This window comes from Aphelocoma coerulescens, chromosome 12 (assembly GCF_041296385.1).
Source record: "Aphelocoma coerulescens isolate FSJ_1873_10779 chromosome 12, UR_Acoe_1.0, whole genome shotgun sequence".
NCBI lineage: Eukaryota > Metazoa > Chordata > Aves > Passeriformes > Corvidae > Aphelocoma > Aphelocoma coerulescens.
Window position 1 is genome coordinate 10,023,470 of NC_091026.1, and position 18,600 is coordinate 10,042,069.

The following is an 18,600-nucleotide window of genomic DNA, read 5'->3' on the forward strand; positions in this document are numbered from 1 at the left end:
TCTCATGTGACCGTCATCATCCTCTGTGGAGGAAGAACACTGGGATACAATAGCTATGAAAATGAGCCTAATGAGATGCATGCTTTAACTCTCTGTATTGTTCAACACGCAATCATCACTAATTTTTTAAATAAAAAATTATTAACATAGCTACTTATTTATTTGGGGTTTATCCCATTCAATTTAATGGACTACCACTGCCAAGTCAATAGAAGCACAAATTAGTAAGACTTAACCTCAAAGTTCTGGTGAAATTAGTCACGTATGTCAATGATTTCTCAGAACTGCAATTCAGTAAGAGCCTGAGTTGCATGTTGTAGTCATCTTTGTGTGCAAGTACCAAGTCTGAGAATGAAAGCACAGTAGTTACGTACACTACACGTGCAAATTATTTATGAGTTCCTGAAGACAGACCCAGTGTTCCAGCCACTCCAATTACATCCACATTTCCTTGAGACCAGCTCTGAGCTGCACACTCCATTCAGCCAGTACCTTTCCTAAAAGGCCATGTGACACCTCCTGAGCAACTTTGGAGCAGATGAGGTTATAGCATGGTCAGGAAAGCTCCCCTGGGATGTCAAGAAGGCTAAGCTAACCTTCTGAGATCCGTATAAACAAACAACCGAACATGGAGAGCCTTGAACCGAGGGACTGCTGTTTACCTAACCCCTGAACTGCAAAAGACATCAATCCCTGCCTTATTAAAGAAATGCATACGCTAGCCAGGCATGCCTGCTTGATCAGCTCTCTCCCATTCACAGCTTCTCTGGGGTCGGAGGAAGTTCCAACAGGCCCTGTTCCATAAATAAAATCCTTCTGGCTGGCGATAACTAAATTGTATTAAGACTGGCTCAGACAGCTTCAATTAGAAATAATCAGCAGGGGTGGACTGAAATACCCTCCATCAATTTGCTTACAGATGGTCTTTTCCTCCTTTTCCTCCCCAAGCCAATCCTAACTACCTGGTTCAATGAAAGTAGCAGGGAATCCACAACATGCTTCTACTTCTTCTACATGTAATCCATATGTATGTGTGTCCTGAAATCAAAACCTAATATATAAGAGTAAAAGCTTTAAATACAGAGAGAATCAACAGGTCTTTAACAGAAGATTCCCAGCCATCAGCAAGCAAAACCAGGAAACTTCAGAGTCTGAAGAACACAGACCCTCCCCTACCATGTTTACAAGATTTCTCTCATTTCTCAGCCACCTAAAAAGCAATCATTTGTGTATACTACAAATCCATCCTTTCTTTATGAAGATTAGAGAAAATAAGGTTATTCAACCAAAATCATTTGCAAAACTCTACAGCACAGTCTTCTTACAAGTATCAGTATTTATTACAGCTCAAAATCTTACAGAAAAGACATTTAAGATCTTGCTAATCTACCTATAATTTTTTCCAAATGCCAAATGAAACTATTTTTTTTCTGTGCTTATAAGAAATAAGTTCTAAAAGAGACTCACTCTTGCTTTTGCCCCAGCATACATTTACTCTGAAATCTAATCGCATATTTAAAATTAAACATTAGTGAATTGCACAATGCTCAACTGAACAGAAATAGTCAAGCTGTTGTATTTTCACAGATGTGAAAAATTAATTTGATTTTTCACAGGAATAAATTGGCAAATATTAAATTATATACATATTTTAGTATTTTCTCAAAAAAACTTTCTATTTGACCTTGGTCACTGGAAAAATGTTCTTAAAAATATTCAACTTCTCTTAAAAGGAAGAGTAGCTCAACAGAGAGCCTGGGTCAATAAATCCAAGCTTAAATCTCACTTCAAGTAAAAAATAAAAACACTGATAATTTACTGAATAAGTCAATCTTGCTCTGAATGCGCACAATTTCAAGACAGAAAAATAAAACCCACAACTAAATCCAATTACATTATGTCCGCAAACTACTCACTTCAGAGCATAACAAGGAAAATATGAAAAAAAACTAGGGGAAAGAAGTCCAGGATTGGGGAAGCAAGCATCCATTTCCACATGAACTCCAAAGGGACTATAATCTTCGTACATCTTCTAAGGAGGCACTTGTGAGAACAGTCGATTGTAATGAGCCATGAAAAGAAAATCCCCAGTTCATGATATACAGCCTGCTCTCGTGTCAGCAGGAACTTGCATTCTTTAGCACATTTTCAGTCCTGAAAAAACATCTTCTTTCTCTTAAGCCTGGCACATGCTGCTTGGCACAGCCCATGTTACCATTGTAGGAGCTTGAAAACATAATTCATTGCAATCATAAAGAAAACAAATGCGTATTCTTCAGGCTGCATTCATGCTGTAATACCAATCCTGATGAGCTGATACTTCAGCAGGCAAACAGTCCCTTGCCTAACACATCCATGCATCAACTGGCCATATTAGGGAGACAGTTGTTCTTTCACAGATAGAAAACTGAGAAGGTAAATGCACTGAGGAGTAAATACATATCTGGCAGCAAACTCGTAATGAATTAAAAATCCTCAGGTGCACAGCAAAAGCCTGCACTACACAAACAATGTTCTTCATTTACATCCAATGGCATAGTTTAGGATGGAACAACAAACTAATCAAAGGGAGGGCATAGATCATATATACATTTATCTATTTACCTTATTAAAAAACCCTTAAAAAGCAGCAGAGTCTGCACAGGGTTGTGTGGGAAAGGACAGGGAAAGGGGCTGCAGAAGTTAAGAAAAGGGAAATGGCCAGAGAGGAAACTGAGCGGAGAAGAGAGAATAGAAATGGATTAGGGTAAAACATCCAAACAAACAAACAAACAAACAATCAAACTGGGTAACTCATCCATTGTAAGAGGAAAGAACAGGTTCTCCAAATCGCCAAATTGTCTTGATTTGCTACTCTGGAATAGTTGAGGGGGATGAGGGGAAAGGGTGGGGGAATTGAGGGCTCAGAGGTTAAAAAAAATATTGTCATAAAACCCATAGCACAAAAGCATGCAATCTGCAATTCTTAGGATTGAAGTTACAACTTCAGATATTGTACAAAAGACTTTTCTAAGCAGGATGATGGTCTTCTCTACATATAATTTCTATTCCATTTATTAAGTACTTTTAAAAGTATTTTTTGCAGATTTTTTTCTTTAAATGCAATAATACTGTAGCTACAGGCAGGAAATGCTTTTGTTGCTTATGTATAACATTATACAAAATCATGTTACAGCAGAGCCCCCCCTATCAAAACAGGTCTATTGAAGCTCCAGTTATTTCCTATTCTTTATTAAACACTCAAATCCCTTTGTGAAAACACAAACCAAAGAATGCTTTACACAGACTTCCTTGAAATCAATGCATACTATTAAGAACAACTATTTTTTTTTGTCCCCAAACTCAAAACATGGATCAGGCTCTCAAGGTTAACGTCCTTGTCACACAACAGTTCTCATCCACTGCGCACTGGCCACTGTTGTGAGTCAATACTTCAAATACTCTACAATTTGCAAACCACAAAGCTCTATGCCTCCAGGAAGCCCCTGTGGTGTATGTTTTTACTCAGACTTCAAAAAGCTATTAGAACAAACACTGGTGGAAAGGGAAGGTGAAAGGCCCAGGGGATGAACGATCAAAATCAAGTAAACAAGCACAAACAGTTTACAGAAAGGGAGAGAAATTTCATGGCGAGGAGGCAACCTGAATGCATGAATGACCCTTGTGGAGACTTTTAATAAGATCAAAGATATGTAAAGGCTTGGAACCTGAGTATTTTCCACCCAGATACTGCAAAGCCATGAGTGAGAACTGTAACATCCAAAAACTAGCATCCCGTTTCGCACACAAGAAAGCAGAAATAAAGATGAAAGAAATAATTCCTTCTATGGTATTGTATAAATAAACTACAGACCTGGCAACACAAAATTTAGATTCATGGCTTCTACTTCCTTTCTCTACGTAAACAAGAGGAGTCCTGGAGAAAGCTGCCTGCTACAAATAGGACAGAGTGAGCTCCTCCTGACCAGCTCATCCTGAAACCCTTGGTCCACCTGTCTACAGAATATTTCAGTCATCTCTCACAAAAAAAGTAACCCTTGAAAGAAAAATTCCACCTTAAACATCAAAAGAGGCAATTATAAATTGTGTAAATCCCCTGCACATTTTTGGGAGAACTTAAGGATCACTCAAAAGTACCATATTTGGGCAGTTTGGTCATGTACCCAAATCCATAGGGACCCTCTGAATCCCTCACATTTACCTATACTGACATCAGCTAAGTCCTCAGCAAGAAAAAGGGCCCTTCCTTCCCAGAAGGACAATGCTTAACTGAGTAGCAGTAAACCAACAGAAATTTTTATGACATCTATGTTTGTTCACTCTTCAGAAGAAACTGTAATTTGTTCCTTCTGTAATTTTTTCCAAGGCACTCACTGAAGTATCCCAAACCTGCAAAGGCAAGTATATGAGAACAAAAAAAAAAAAAAAATTAAAAAAAAAAAAATATATATATGTATATGTATATATATATATATATTCCCATTTGTTCTAGGAGATACAAGGTATGACCAAATTATTATTTTTTGATGCTCTAAGGTGGCTCAGCCAAACTGTATAGACACTTAATAAAACCCACTGTTAGTTATATTCTTTTTCAAGAAAAAAGATATATTCACACTTGAAATTACAGCAAGCATGTATTGAATTTGCAAAATGAAACACCTAAAAAGGACAACAACAAAGAACAGACAGAAGGCAGCACATGCATCCTGCTCTTGTGTGCAGGATGTGTGGTACATTAAACTTCTCTACTATTTCATGAAAGTAAGAGCAATCATGTTGTTCCACGCCCTGTTCTAATCCAAACTGTTTGCAACTTCAGCAGCATAAACCCACTGAAGCCAAAATTAAATGAAGAATTTGGTCTGTAAGGAACAGGATATTTGGGTTGTAGTGACCGTGCAAGGCACCTCCACTTAAAGTGAAAAATACCCAAAATAAAAATGCAGCAGAAATTTTAAAACCTGAATATGGTTCTATTCCGCAGCTGTGTGTTTATGGAACCATCACATATGCAAAACAGGGTAGGATTGCTTTTATAGGGGAAATAAACTCATTCAATTCCTCATTTTGAATATTTCATTTTGCCTCCCACCCACATGTTGGATTTTTTTCCCTGTTTTTTCTTCAAAAAGGTAACCTTCAGCAAAGGAACCCCACTTAACAAAGGATTTCCGAAGCACGTGAGGCAAGACTCAAGACAGCAGCAGTTTACATAACAGCAGCATGGGGCCAAAAGGCATTAGATAATTTGGAAATGGTGCCCAAGTAAGTTAATGGTGATGTGATGGCAAATACAAGCACAGAACAAATACAGGCAAATAGAGCTGCCTGTTTGGGCACATCCACTGCAGACATGTCCTGCCATGGAGCTGCACTGGGCAATGGGCTCCAAGAGCTTACACAGTCGCTGTTATAATTATTCAAAATTCAGCAAAGTAACAGCCCTAAATATGCAAGATGCTTATTTTCTCCCAGGGAATGCAACTTTCCACAATAACTACATTCCCCCAAAATAACAAAGCCTGGATTAACTGGAAAGACTTATGACCACAAGAGACTCTACACAGAAGTAAGGTTATTATACACAGCAGCATTTCCAGCTCTCAGTTTTACCACAAATCTCAAGATAAGTGCACCTCTTTTGAAATCCCAGATCCTAAAAACATGCAACCGAGTGCAAATCTCAGTTTGTTTAATTTATGTATCTAGCTCTTGTGGCTTAGGAGAATCTTATATATGACCTGAGTTTATCTAAAAAAAGAAACAATCCTTACAGATTTTTTTTTTTTAATAAAAGGAAAATCATTCTTTGGGGGCTTACCATCGTGAGTACTTTGGACAGCTGACTACCAATGTCACTGCCAACTGAAACAACTGTTCAGTTTCAAAAATACTTATAAAAACCCACAGTCGTCTCCCAAGCTCTCCCCACACTATCAGATCCCGATTTTATCCTCAAATTAAGATAAACAAATGCTATTATAGCATCTTTCTATTTTGCAACGGGGATTTGAAGCTTAACTTCAGGATAACTAGTAGAGCAATTGCTGTTCTTGGAAGCAAAAAGGGAAACTTAATTAGAATGCACTTGGAGCAGACTATTTTGGCAGCTCAATTCCCAACAGCCTCCATCTGCAGAGGGCAATCTCAGGCACAGAGCTAGACTGGATTTTCCCTTCAGCCCTTCCTTTCAAGAGCTCACAATATTGCAGCACTAGAACATCCACAGGTCAGAAAAATCACCTCTACCTTGCACATCCCTACAGAAGCCTGAAAATGCTGGTAGAAATATCTGAAGGCAAAATAAGCTGTTACTGGCATCCAACTTCAGGGACCAAGAAAGATGGGCAGGGGATGCAGTAGCAGATGAATAAAGAACAGAGGCAAACAGGAGAGGGGGTAAGAGCATTAGCAAAAAGTCAGTCAAAGTGAAGGGAGACTCAGTGGAGATTGGAATCAAATATTAAGAAAAAATGTATGCAAGTGATTGCCAAGTGGGGTTTCTTTTGGTTGTGGGTTGTGGTTTTTTTCCGTTTCCCAAGTGGTAAAATCTGTAGAAGTTAAGATACCCTATGGTCAAACAAATCCCATCTGCTGGAATTCTTTTATTTTCTTAATAGGATTTTTTTTTTTCCCATAAATAGCACAAATAATTAATTTCATATTTACAGCAGGACTCCAGTGAAATGCAAAAAATAAAGCAGTTGATTACTCACTGAGGAGAAAAAACCCCTCAGTACAGGGCAACAGGTCAATTACAAAGCACCACCCAAAACCAGCAAAATTTTCCTTGTCTGTGTCAGCATGGGGAATGCAATCACTTAATTAGAGCTGGTATCATAATGCATCTCACAATGAAGAGCTAATTAAGATATTCTTTTTTATATCTGAAATTTTAAATGCTTAACTTCACTGCCTTGTTTTTAAAGGTAATTTTCTTCATAGATGGAGGCAGCACCTACATCCTTATTGCTTTCCACATACAAACAGTAAGCTCAGAAGAACATGCTCTGCTGACTAGTACAGAAATAAACTAAACACAAACCCAACAGGCAGCAAAGCTCAGTCTGCTCTGGGGCTGAGCTCACACTTGTGCAAGTGTGAGGTGCTTTGCTACTTAGGGGAGCAAAAAGAGTTCAGTACACACTGCTCTTTACTGCCATGGAAGGATAGGTGAGAGAGCAATAGTACTTCTTCCTAAAGGCCACCAGTAGCCCTCGAGCAGAGTGTGATGGTCACTGGTGTGATGTGGTGAGTAGGGAAGAAACGCTGCAGTAGCACCATGTGCTGCAGAACCACCACTGCTCCTTCTGTTGCACTAATGACGCTTCCATTAAGCTCCTCTTGCACAAGAATAGAAAGGGTGGGTGGCAGTAAAATAAAAGGCTCCCTCTCATTCTTTTCAATGACCCACAGGATCACTGTGTAGCCTATACTGTACCCAACACAAGGGCTTACACAGGAGCTGGACTCTTTTCTTGCAGACACACTCAAATGCTGCTACATCACCTGATGCCTGATAATTCCATAATCCATGTCTGCTTGATCCCAGAAAAACAACCTGCTGGACACACACTCCAATGGAAACTGCAAATCTAAAGTCATAACCTCCCCTGGGAACAGCATCTGCTCTTGTGTGCAATGACCTGCTGCCTGTGAAACCAATCTTACTATCAACACATTCCCCCTTCAGAGCTCTGAGTTCAGAGATTCCTGCAATTCTGTCATTGCAGACAAGACCAGGCTCTCCCAATCTTAACATGAACGAGGCAGACAGGCAGTTAGTAAGTTAACATTTCCTTGACTTCTGTTTTCATTCAGAAGGAACGGGCACAAAACTTGATTTTGATTCCACAAGAACACTCTAAGGCAAATAAATCTGGTTATTCAGCTTCAGAGGTCAATATGGGCTCACACGATGTCACTACTCAAAAGGTAGGCTCGATTCCTTCAGGCCAACCTTTTTGTGTAAATGCAGTACAAACTCCTAGTTCCTATGTGGTCACCAGGACTTCCACATCACTACAGTTTAATCTGCTCAAGAGGGGATCACACAAGGAAGTGATGCCTCCCTGGCAGCAATCCTCTCCCAGCCTCTGTCCATAGTACACCAGCCAACTTTCACAAAACGGAGAGAAGGAGATTTATGCCTGAAGTACCCCTTAAGGAGTTTAGGTTTTGTTTGGTTTAGAGGGTAGGGGAAAAGAGACTGTGAAAGAACAAGTAGAGCTAATCTCCAGCTTTTAAATAAAACACAGCTACACAGATTTCTTTGCCCTTGGGCTTTTGTTTCTCCTCTTGACTGAAATCCTGCTCAGCCTCACCTGATTCTGACAGGGATGGCAACCCACCAGACCCTTGCAGCCAACAATTTTTTATTTTCCTTTATTAAAACAGGAGCCAGGCTAGGAAAACAAGGACATTAAACGTGCCTAAATTCCATTTGGCGTAAGAGAAGATTATCCTATTCTAATGCAACACAAGCAAAGAATTCCAAATGTCAAGATCTCCCACAAAAAAGGTATGCTGCTTAGTGACAGGATGTTTAATTATTCTCAGTGCAATGAAAAGGTTTCGACTGCCCCATTCCTGCTGATGTCAGTAAGGAGTACCCTCTAAATCACAGAGTTGGGAATTTGACATTTATCTACAGTGAACCATTTAAAGTTTGTCTCCTACAGTTGTTAAGAAAAACCCAAACCCCTGAAAGTAACGTTCCACAAATGCCAGCTATGTTGGGGTGTTGAGACCTACCCAAACAAAGTGACCTATACTTTGAATAGTAATAAAAACAACCTGAATATCAAAAAAAGAATACAATTAAGATAGGTCTTAAGGAGGAGATTACAGAAGACAATGTGATACACAAATTATTTTACTGTTGCATTTTTCAATCTTCACATAACTTTAATTTCCCTCATGCTATTCAACCTCTAGTCAACTTCCTTGCTTAAGTGCTAAAAAATACTGAAAAAAAATTGAATCCCACTTTTAAACCCTCAGTTTTAACTGGAATTGAAATTATGCAAAGTAGTGCTGTTCGTGTACAGCTCTTACATCACAGCTCTCCCACTATGTCATTAAGTACTTTGCAAGCCAGTGTAGGATCTCATCCAATGAAAAAAGTGGCAAAATAAACACCAAAGATGCACCAAATCCACAATATGCTGAAGGGGAAACATATTCTGCATTTCTACCCTCGATTCCACACATAAGAATACAAGGAATTCTCAAGAACAAGGCACTTTGCTTAATTCTGACCCCTTTATGTCATGTTATACCAACACAGCTGGATCCCAGAGGTGCTGTGTCCTGGGTTAGGGAGCACATCTGTGCTGGTACTTCAGAACAGACTTTTATGGCACATTCAATCCCTCTTACCATGACAAGCAGTGGAAGCACTGAAAGGGACTTGTTCGCTCAAGTGCAAGGCAAAAAGTTACAGAACAAAAGACAAAGTCATAAACCAGTTTGTCTTCACCTGTTTTAAGAAACTTAAAATTCCTGTTATCCTGTATGGCTAAAAAGAACAGCAAAGCCACAAAGCTTGTACTCCAATATTCTCATTTGTATCTCTTATGAAAAGTGTCTTTTATTACATTTAAATTTCCTCAATTCAAAAATGTGTTCAGCTCTAAGGAGTGTTAGATATGCACTGCTTCTTTCACATTAAGAAATAAGGTAGCTCTTAACTAAGTCATGTATAGCAATTTTTAGTTAAAAAGAGGAGAATGGCAGTCGAACACATTGCAGTGCCTCAGAAAGGATGAACACTTCACTAGCAATTAGACAGAAAAGAAAGTGAACCATGCCTGAGATATCACACATGCTCCAATTAAATTTAAAAAATTGCTAAGTTTTACAATAATCAAGCACAAGACAGATGCAATGAACCAAAACCAAAGAAATGGGCATATCTAAAGTCAATCTTATAGAAGATGTCAAGACACACATCAACAGATAATGATTTTGCAAACCAAGAAGAGTTTTACAGGGTCAGTTCTTGGGTGAGAGACAGTTAAATAAAATCCACAATTAGCACTAGGTTACTCAAATGATTTGCTGAACTTTCCTCTAAATTTCTTATCAACTGGCACAACATTCCTTGGTGCAAGGTATGTTGAAATAAGCATTTTCCAAAGACTGTCATTGTTAGCTTTTATCTTCTTTAGAATAAGACACTTAAACATACAGTTCCTGCCTCCCCAAACTTGTTCTTGAACAATACTTTTCACTCATTTACCCTATACAGTCTTCCATTTACAACTAAAACAGCTGCCACATATCACCCACCTCAGCAAGCAGTGCCCCATCAGTAGCTCGCTCCCTCATCTACACAAAGAATAACTTTAAAAGCAGTGTAGTTTAAATTGCCTTTCAAATCCTGTTTGCTTTTTAAGCAGCTTGTTAAACTAAGCAAAACTCTCTTGTGAGTTTAGAGATTATGTCCCCCTTTTTATGCATTTGATCATTCAACCAGTCTGGAAAGGAAGCGTCATCCTGTCAATTAACAGGCCTTGAAACTTTGCCCTCAGTTAAAGCACAAACAGCTCCACAACTGAGCCCTACAGAACAGCAGATCTGCCAGCAAATACTGGCTTTTTTCTTTTAGATGATGGTGCAAATGTTCTAGAAAGTAGGTTGTACCTTGTCATTCAAGCAATAAAAGCATGCCTGGACACAAAACCAGAAGTGAGATGAAAAATAAATCGCACTTTCATCCACCACCCTGCTGCCTGCCCATTTTACCCTGCATGAGCAAACATCCAGGCAAACAACACATGAGTGTTGTCAAACTGCAATTCATCATCTTCCTCTGCAGAGATGATCTGGCAGTGCAAGACATCTCTGCTAAATAACATCTCTCAATAGCCAAGTTACATTTTCCTTTATTTCATGTTATTAAGCTTTGCTTCCACCTCCCTGGACCACCCTAAGGGATTCTTCTCTGCTATGTTCTTCAAATACTTGCAGATAATCATGTCTCCTGCTCAGACATCATTTAACCAAGTTTCATGCATTTCTTTTCATCTTCTTTCCCTCATAAATCAATCCCTTCAGCCTCTCCAGCATTCTTGCTGCTCTTCCCTGAATTTCTTCCAAACTACTGACATCTCTCAGTGACAGAGGAACTTCCAATTGCATGCTGTACTCTAGAGTTGTTTTTTGTAATCTAAAGAAAGATAACTACATCTTTTCAAGAAATATTAATGCTCTAAGCCTGGAACAAATCTAAATCAGGAATGTCATTATTTTGGGGTTTTTTTCCAGAATGGATAGTAATTATCCCCATTTCACAGAGCAGAAGAGCAGAGAGAACTATCTGCCTTATTGCTGCACACAAGCAGTGCCAGAATAAGAAACAGATCCACGTTCTGCCATTCCCAGTTGTGGTCTGCCAAGTTACAGCCCACAGATGACATAAGACAATGCTCCCAGGCTGATCTGTAAGCAAACACAAGCCACTTCCAAGTGAGTCCAGAGCAACACCAGGGGAGCCCAACACTTGCTTGTGTGAGTGGGTGCTGTTGGCACCAGTGGGACCATGCAACACCCTAAGGCGTGCCATGGTCTGTCACTACCTTTAGTAGTCAGGACACAAATCTCTGACACATCTACTTGATTTTTACTGCTATGGAGAGGTTTGTTTCTAAAACAAGCCATCAGCTATCATCAGGTCAACTGGCTGAGCAAGCTAACTCAGTTCCAGAGTTCAAGACTGGTTTCAAATATGAGAGGACTGACTGAACACCAGGCTGAGGCAGTACAAGGCAGTTTTTAACCTGGACATTTCCTTCCCTTCCCTCTCACTCTCTGATACATTTCCAATGGAATCACAGAAAAATTACTTCAGAAAAATTTTTAAAATGCTCTTCGCAAAAAAATCTGTAAGAGACTGTAATGAGAGGAGGCAAGGATGAAGAATAGGTTGGGGGGTAAGGGAGAGAAAAGTCTGACCAGTTAAATTAAAAAAAAAACCCAACCCACAAACAGGATGCAGACACATTAAAAAAGCAACACTGATCTAACAAAGGAATGTGAACTGCAGTTGACTCTAGCAGCATCACAGCAATGGCCCTCCCCCTACACCCAAATCTCTGCAACTCTTAAAGAAACAGGTTTTTAGGCTCTTTCAAATCCTGTGCTTCTTTCTCATTCCCTGATACTCTTAACCTGAGTTAATATAACCTATTGCCTGTTCTTTCCAGACAACAAGAGTACCCAAGTTTGACCCAGACTAAAGCAAAGCAAACTAAGTTGTATTATTCTGCCTACCTTAGAGAGGTATTAAATTCTAGCATTCTGCTACATATCCTTCTCATTGAAAGAACAAACCATAAAGGGTCCTCTGTTTCAAGGTCTGCTGTTCGACATCAGATGAGTGTAACAAAGATTAGATAATGAACACCTTGGTGAAAGCTACCATTTCTTCCCACTAACTCAATAGACAGAGCAAAATGCCATTATCTAAATCTATACTATTTTCTTCATGTTATTACTGGTTCACAATTACAGTTCCTGCTTACATCCACAAGGGTACCAAAGACTCCTTATAAGGCTTCTCCCTGTCCCAGGAAAAACCGTTTCCTCCATCCACAAATGTAGAAATAGCAATGTAAATGCCACCCTCCTGTTCTTTTTGTTCATCAAATTTTTGCCTCCAGGAGAGAAAAGTTACTAAGAACATTACATAATTACATTTTAAAGCAAGACATCATCTTGATTTTCAGCTTTTCAGCTCTAAGGTCATCTATGCATCATTTCATCACCTACCTGAAGGGACCCTCAGTGAATCCCTACAAGCTCTTCTATACCAGAAAACTAAAAGCAAACATGCATCAGGTGTAACCTTTTCTTTAAATGTGTATTTTTGCTAATTAGGCTCTCAGACCTATTTGAAAAGTCTAGCATTTGGTGACAAAACTAGAAGTACAGCTAGGATAGAACACATGAGATATTTTATGTAGTCAGAAATTCTTATCTTGTAATAGGAAGAAGAAAGGAAACTTGCAGAGGGTCAAAATTAGAGCAGTTGTATCACACTCTAAGTTAAATGGAAAATAGACCATCTTCTGCAAGAAATCAGGAAACTTCACCTTTCTCTGTAGATCAGTTGCTATGTTGATTGTTTGCTGTCATAGAACATAATAATTTCTTTTCTCCACTTGTTCAACAGAAGTAATCTTTCTCATCTCCCTAAGAGGATGGGGGATTAACTAGTGACAAATGGGCTGAAGACACAAGAGAAATACAAAAATACTGCCTGGTATCTTTAAAATCTTATCCTGCAATCTGAGTTGAATGCAACACCTATTATTGCCTTTTGAAAAGGCTCAGAACTACTCTCCTGCCTTAAAAGAAGGAGAAAAAAACCAAAACAGTAATGACACTTATAAACTCTAGCACCCATCATTTCCCATGCTCTAACCTACGGAGGCATAATCCTTCCTGTAATCCACCAAGGATGAAAAATACCGCCGTATGTAATATTATAAAACCAGGAGACACAAGCAATAAAAAACTCTCAAGATGTCCAAAAACCCATTTATCAAGCAGTTCTTGCTTGAAGGCAAGTTAGGTAATAACACGCAGAACAGAGCCAATTTAAGGAACTTGCATCCAATATACTATATTTAATAAGTAGCTACAGGTAAAAATGATTGCAGGTTTGCTTTCTTTTACTTGTTCACATACATTAGGAGAGGAGAGATTACCACAAACCTTTCTGGGCACAGCATGATTTCTGTGTTACTGCCACTTAACAAGAAGTCATTTTGAGACCTGAGTTTGTTGACACAGGGGATGTGGCTTCAGGCCATTCGGTCTCACACTGTAAGTCACAGCCTCCATCACGTAATTGGAAGAGGTACAGTCCCCACCAGATCAGTGCTCCAACTGGGTATGAGCCGATTTCAAAACTTCAGGAGATTACTGGTAGCACTTTACCTTGCAATATGGAAACATCCTCTACACTTGACACAGATTAGTATTTGTTAGCTGCTAAGCACCTACCTGGAATTCGGATTTTAAATTTACCACTTTGTCCAAAACCGCCATCTATTATTCCATCTTCTCCTGTAGACAGTTTCACTTTCAGACCCACAAAAATTTGGATGTTTGTTTCCTTTTTAAACAATGAACGACCAATCACACTGTAATCATCCATCACCTGCAAAAAAAAAAAAAGATTCATAAGTCTACATTCTAAAGTGACAAGAAATTATCCATGATACCTGCTAAGTTTGGCAACTTTTACCACTCTGCCTCTGACAAACCATTTACCCCCAATTGAGCAAAACTCTGGATGAGTCATCTAAACTGCTGAGTTTAAGGCAATTTGTGTCTAAAATCATAGAAGACTTTATTAATTAACCTATTTCTGCTTCCACCTCCCTTATCAAAACATGGGAAGACTAAAACCTGCATCAGAACATGCTGCAAAGATCAGTTAATTAAAATCCTTTTTCTGCTTTGAAACCTTTCCATGAAAGTAACTTAAGTACCTATGCTTGCAAAAAAGTTTATGCCATTATTTATTCTACAGCTAAGTACATTATCACCTACATAAACCTATCACCTACATAAACATTCTCCAGACCTGCACTCCAACAGCTACACTTCCAAAGAATGACAGTGTTTCTAAATAGAGCCTTTTAAATATTCACCTTTACATACATATTGATTTGTTAAACCAAGAGCCTTATGACCATTGTATCCAATTTTAATTTCAAGGTTTGTAACCCAGTGGGAAGAACCATTCCAAGTTGAATTCTTAATTAAGCTATCAGGAACAAGAGGCAGTGAGGTTGGTGGGTAAGGCAAGATAAACAACCCTCCCTTAGGCATTACAAAGTATAAGGTGCAGTCAAGTGAGCCTAATCCTGTAGGTGTGAATATCCTTGTATACCCGACGCCTGGAGTTACTCTACCTTGTAGACGCGGAAAGAACATTTATTTATCAGAATAAATATGGGGATATTACTGAAATCTTTCCAAGATTATTTTTTGTGGTAAAAGTTGCAGCTCCTCTTCATATCTTGGGAGCCTTTTTTAGCTACACCTAAGGGTTTTAAAGACCAAAGTGACTTAGAAAAGTAAAGAATTACAACCAGTTTTGAACACTTCCTTTCCTCCAGTTTAAAAGCACTCAAAATACTGCTGGTTTATTAAGCAACTGTCCTCCCCTGAAGCCTCCTCCATAAACTATAATGCATATACAGACTCAAATCCCTAGGATTGTTATTGTTTTGTTACATATATATGCCTCTACTTTAATGCCAATCTCAGTATGGTAGTAAATCTAGCATCAGAAATTTCATTTTTTTTATTTTAAACAGAGCTTCCTTGCTCAGCTATAAACAGCCTTGAAAGGGCTTGTGCAGTATTAGAGAGCACTGGCAGGACCTCTCCCTTTCCTGACCAGATGCAGGATGAGAAATATCTACAGCCCTTCTTGCTTTTGTCACATGGACATGACAGCAGGACAAGCAGCTCTGCTCTGGGTGCAGCCAAGGCTGTAGGCAGAAACACTCAGATGCCTCAACAACATTCACTGCCCAAACATCCACTCCTCATCTTTCCCCAAAATGACACATTTCTGGCTTTTTGTTGTGTTTGACCTCTCCCACTGCTTCAAAATAGCTTGTGAACCACTGATGGCAATACACTGCTCAGCAACATCTTGGCTGAAATGTAAAACTGAATAATATCTTTTCCTAGAGCCCCTGATAATAGGTGGTGGTAGAGGGGGGGCAGAAGCTTTCAGGCACACTTACCTTTCTTTGGGTCTGAAACAGAAGACTAGAAGAAAAAGAAGCTGTTAATTCCAACCTGAAGAAGCACTTACAGTCTCAAAACCTACATTTTTTCCAGGTGGAGTAGCTGGAGAAATTCAAATGTTACTTCATCCTATAAATCTTTTATTCCTAAAGCAAGAATTTCAAAACTGTTCATCCCTCTTGTTCCACTGCTGGCTACATGGTTCTTCCCCCCATGCTTGAAACACAGACAGTACAATATGCTCCAGGGAAGATCTCCAACATATCTATTATTTTTGCAGTTATCCCTCAAATGGCACAGGAAGCCAACTTTAAAGGCCATATAAACATCTTTTATTTTTCCAAGAGCACTTCAAAGTTATAGTTAACTTAATTAAAAATGGAATTACAGGGTGAGCAATCATACTAGGCTAGCATGGTTCAGTTTAGAGCCTCCCCAGCAAGGCTGACAGAAAAAAACCCAGTGATTTCTGTGAACAAGTGTTACAGGCATCATGTACCTTAAACCAGCAGTGATAACCGTTAATTGATTATTAGAACAGAAACAAAATCTATCACCATTTAGCTATGCCACACTCACTTAAAACGTTTGAATTAAAAAACCCTCATCTTTTATAAAGAAAGGTGCTTTTTAGGGTCTTGCTCTTGTACATTCAGTATAGCAGAGTAACCAAGGGCTCCAGATGCACTGTTCTTTTCACTCTAATGGTCAACTCGCTAAAAAAAAATCCCTCCTTTAACCAATCAATATGTTCTGTAGGTATTACCATGATTCCTTGGGCATCTCTACAGGCCATTAGAAACAAAACCACTTTAGTGGTGCTGAGATAAGTGATCAGTGACTTGCCTGACTGGCTATTTGGAATAAAATCTTTATGACCCAAGGTCTCAGTCTCACACACTAAATACTACACACCCCATCCTGTGCCATCCATGCCCTCCGGTGAGCCTACCATCAATTTATCCCTGACAAAGACAAAACAACTGGAGAATGCCTGTCCTAACAGGAACTAAGATAACTGGATCAGTCTCTGCATTAAAATAAATGAGTGTAGCAGAGAATTGCTATGAAGGAAAGCTCATTTTCTGAACTTTAAGATTGCATTAGAAAAAAAATAAAAGAAAAATTAAATTTTTGGTTTAGCTGTGCTTTGTAAAAAGGCAGAGAAATACATGCTGTTCTCTCTAACTGAAACTCAACACTTCCAATTACTTTACCAGCAATTTACCTCCAATCGTGGGATTTTAAGTTAATCCCCTTTGAGTTCTCAGAACATCTACAATGGCAATCACTTTGCCTATTAGCTGAACAGCCTTTTGGGAGAGCTTTCTGCTTTTCTCTCAAACACTCTTTTTTTCAGTATAAAATATTATGAACTTACAAAGCCAAATGCCACAAAGACAGTAAGGGATATGCAGTCTGCTCTGAAGCAGCAGCAAGGGGCCTAGCAATGAGGGCAGACTAATTTTATTAACTTCAGGGAAACTTCAAAAAGCTTTAGGGCTTTAATGCCAGACAGAGACGACCCCAAAAGTCAGTTTAAGTGCTGCATAAACAAAGGATTAGGGCAAGAAAAAGCTGAAGGCTCCTTGCATTTCTTGTTTATATTGTCATATGACCTAGTAGGAGTGGGAGAGGGCTGCCTCTCTGACTTTAATCCCCCATGGTGTACAGTGGCGTTTCAGTTCACTGACCTACATTATGATAATATTTTTTTAAATTTATGGGCAGAGGTGCAGCATCAAACTCACTTAAGGACTTTAGAAAAAGAAAAGGGGCGGAAAGGGAAAAATACCCAGAAGAGAAATTTTCTGGCTGGTATAGTCTCCCCCTCTCACTTAGGTTAGATCAGCAGCTTAGAAAGGGATTTCAAGTTCAAAGGGAACGTCTCTGTTACTCTTGTTTTATGGCTTAGACCAGAGGACACAATAGCGCTGAGTTTATGAAATATCCCTTCCCAGTTGGCTTTTGTGTTTGCACAAAAAAAGTAAACAGTGCTTTATAACCATAGGTAAAGTATGTGCATCTCTGGCACATAACCCTTGTGCTAAAACCGAGAAGTTCACATAAAAAAATAACCAACTCTCACTCCCCATCTCAGGAGTACTTACCCTGCCTTAGACTGTTTGCAAAACCACAGTTCATGTCATGTGCTAGAATTCAGTGCAAACCACAGTATTAATTCCAAGGAAAAACAACTCCAGGATTCCCCTTGGAGCAGGATAGCAAGTTATACTGTCCAGCCTGTTAAAGGACCCTCCTTTTTACGATAATTTAGAAATGACTGTCATCTGAACACCCTCTCAAACAATCCATCACACATTTTGAGAGCAAATAACTCTCATCTCTTAATGTATCTGTAGGAGAAAAAAAAAGTGGATCAGAACAGAAATACACAAGTGGTACCAGTATGAGAGGGAAATAAGGAAAGGTATAAGACAGAGGAAGTAAAAGCACTGAATATTAAATACTAGAAAATATACAGAGAAAGAGAAGCAATAACCTTTTCTGATTTAATAAAAATTATATGAGTGTAAAAATAAACATTTTTTAAAAGCCTAAGGATTATTCTCAGCAAACTGATAAAAGGTTCATTGAAACTAAAGCGAAAAACAACAGGAGAGGAAAAAGGAACAAAAAGAACCCATGACTAACACAGAAAATACAAAGCATTTTTATTACTTTTTTGTACCTCAGAAAAAGTACACTTGAGACATCTTCATCATGATCAGTGACAGCTCATTTATTTCTAAAAAACAGTTTCAAGCACTTTCCATTTCTGTGTCAGAAATGGGAATATTTTTGAGGCTGCAAATT

The 18,600-nt window shown here is 38.9% G+C and overlaps 1 protein-coding gene across 4 annotated transcripts in view; it reads right to left on the reverse strand.

Annotated features, from left to right (window-relative positions):
• The window catches only part of EEFSEC (eukaryotic elongation factor, selenocysteine-tRNA specific), a 122,753-nt gene that overhangs the window by 26,720 nt on the left and 77,433 nt on the right, over positions 1 to 18,600 (reverse strand). For 3 of the 4 annotated variants that reach the window (XM_069027717.1, XM_069027720.1, XM_069027718.1), the window contains exon 6: positions 14,017 to 14,173. The exons of the other annotated variant lie outside the window; for it this stretch is intronic. In XM_069027717.1, the coding sequence (XP_068883818.1) occupies positions 14,017 to 14,173 (157 nt within the window). The remainder of the gene's footprint in view (positions 1 to 14,016; positions 14,174 to 18,600) is intronic. 4 annotated transcript variants of the gene reach the window in all.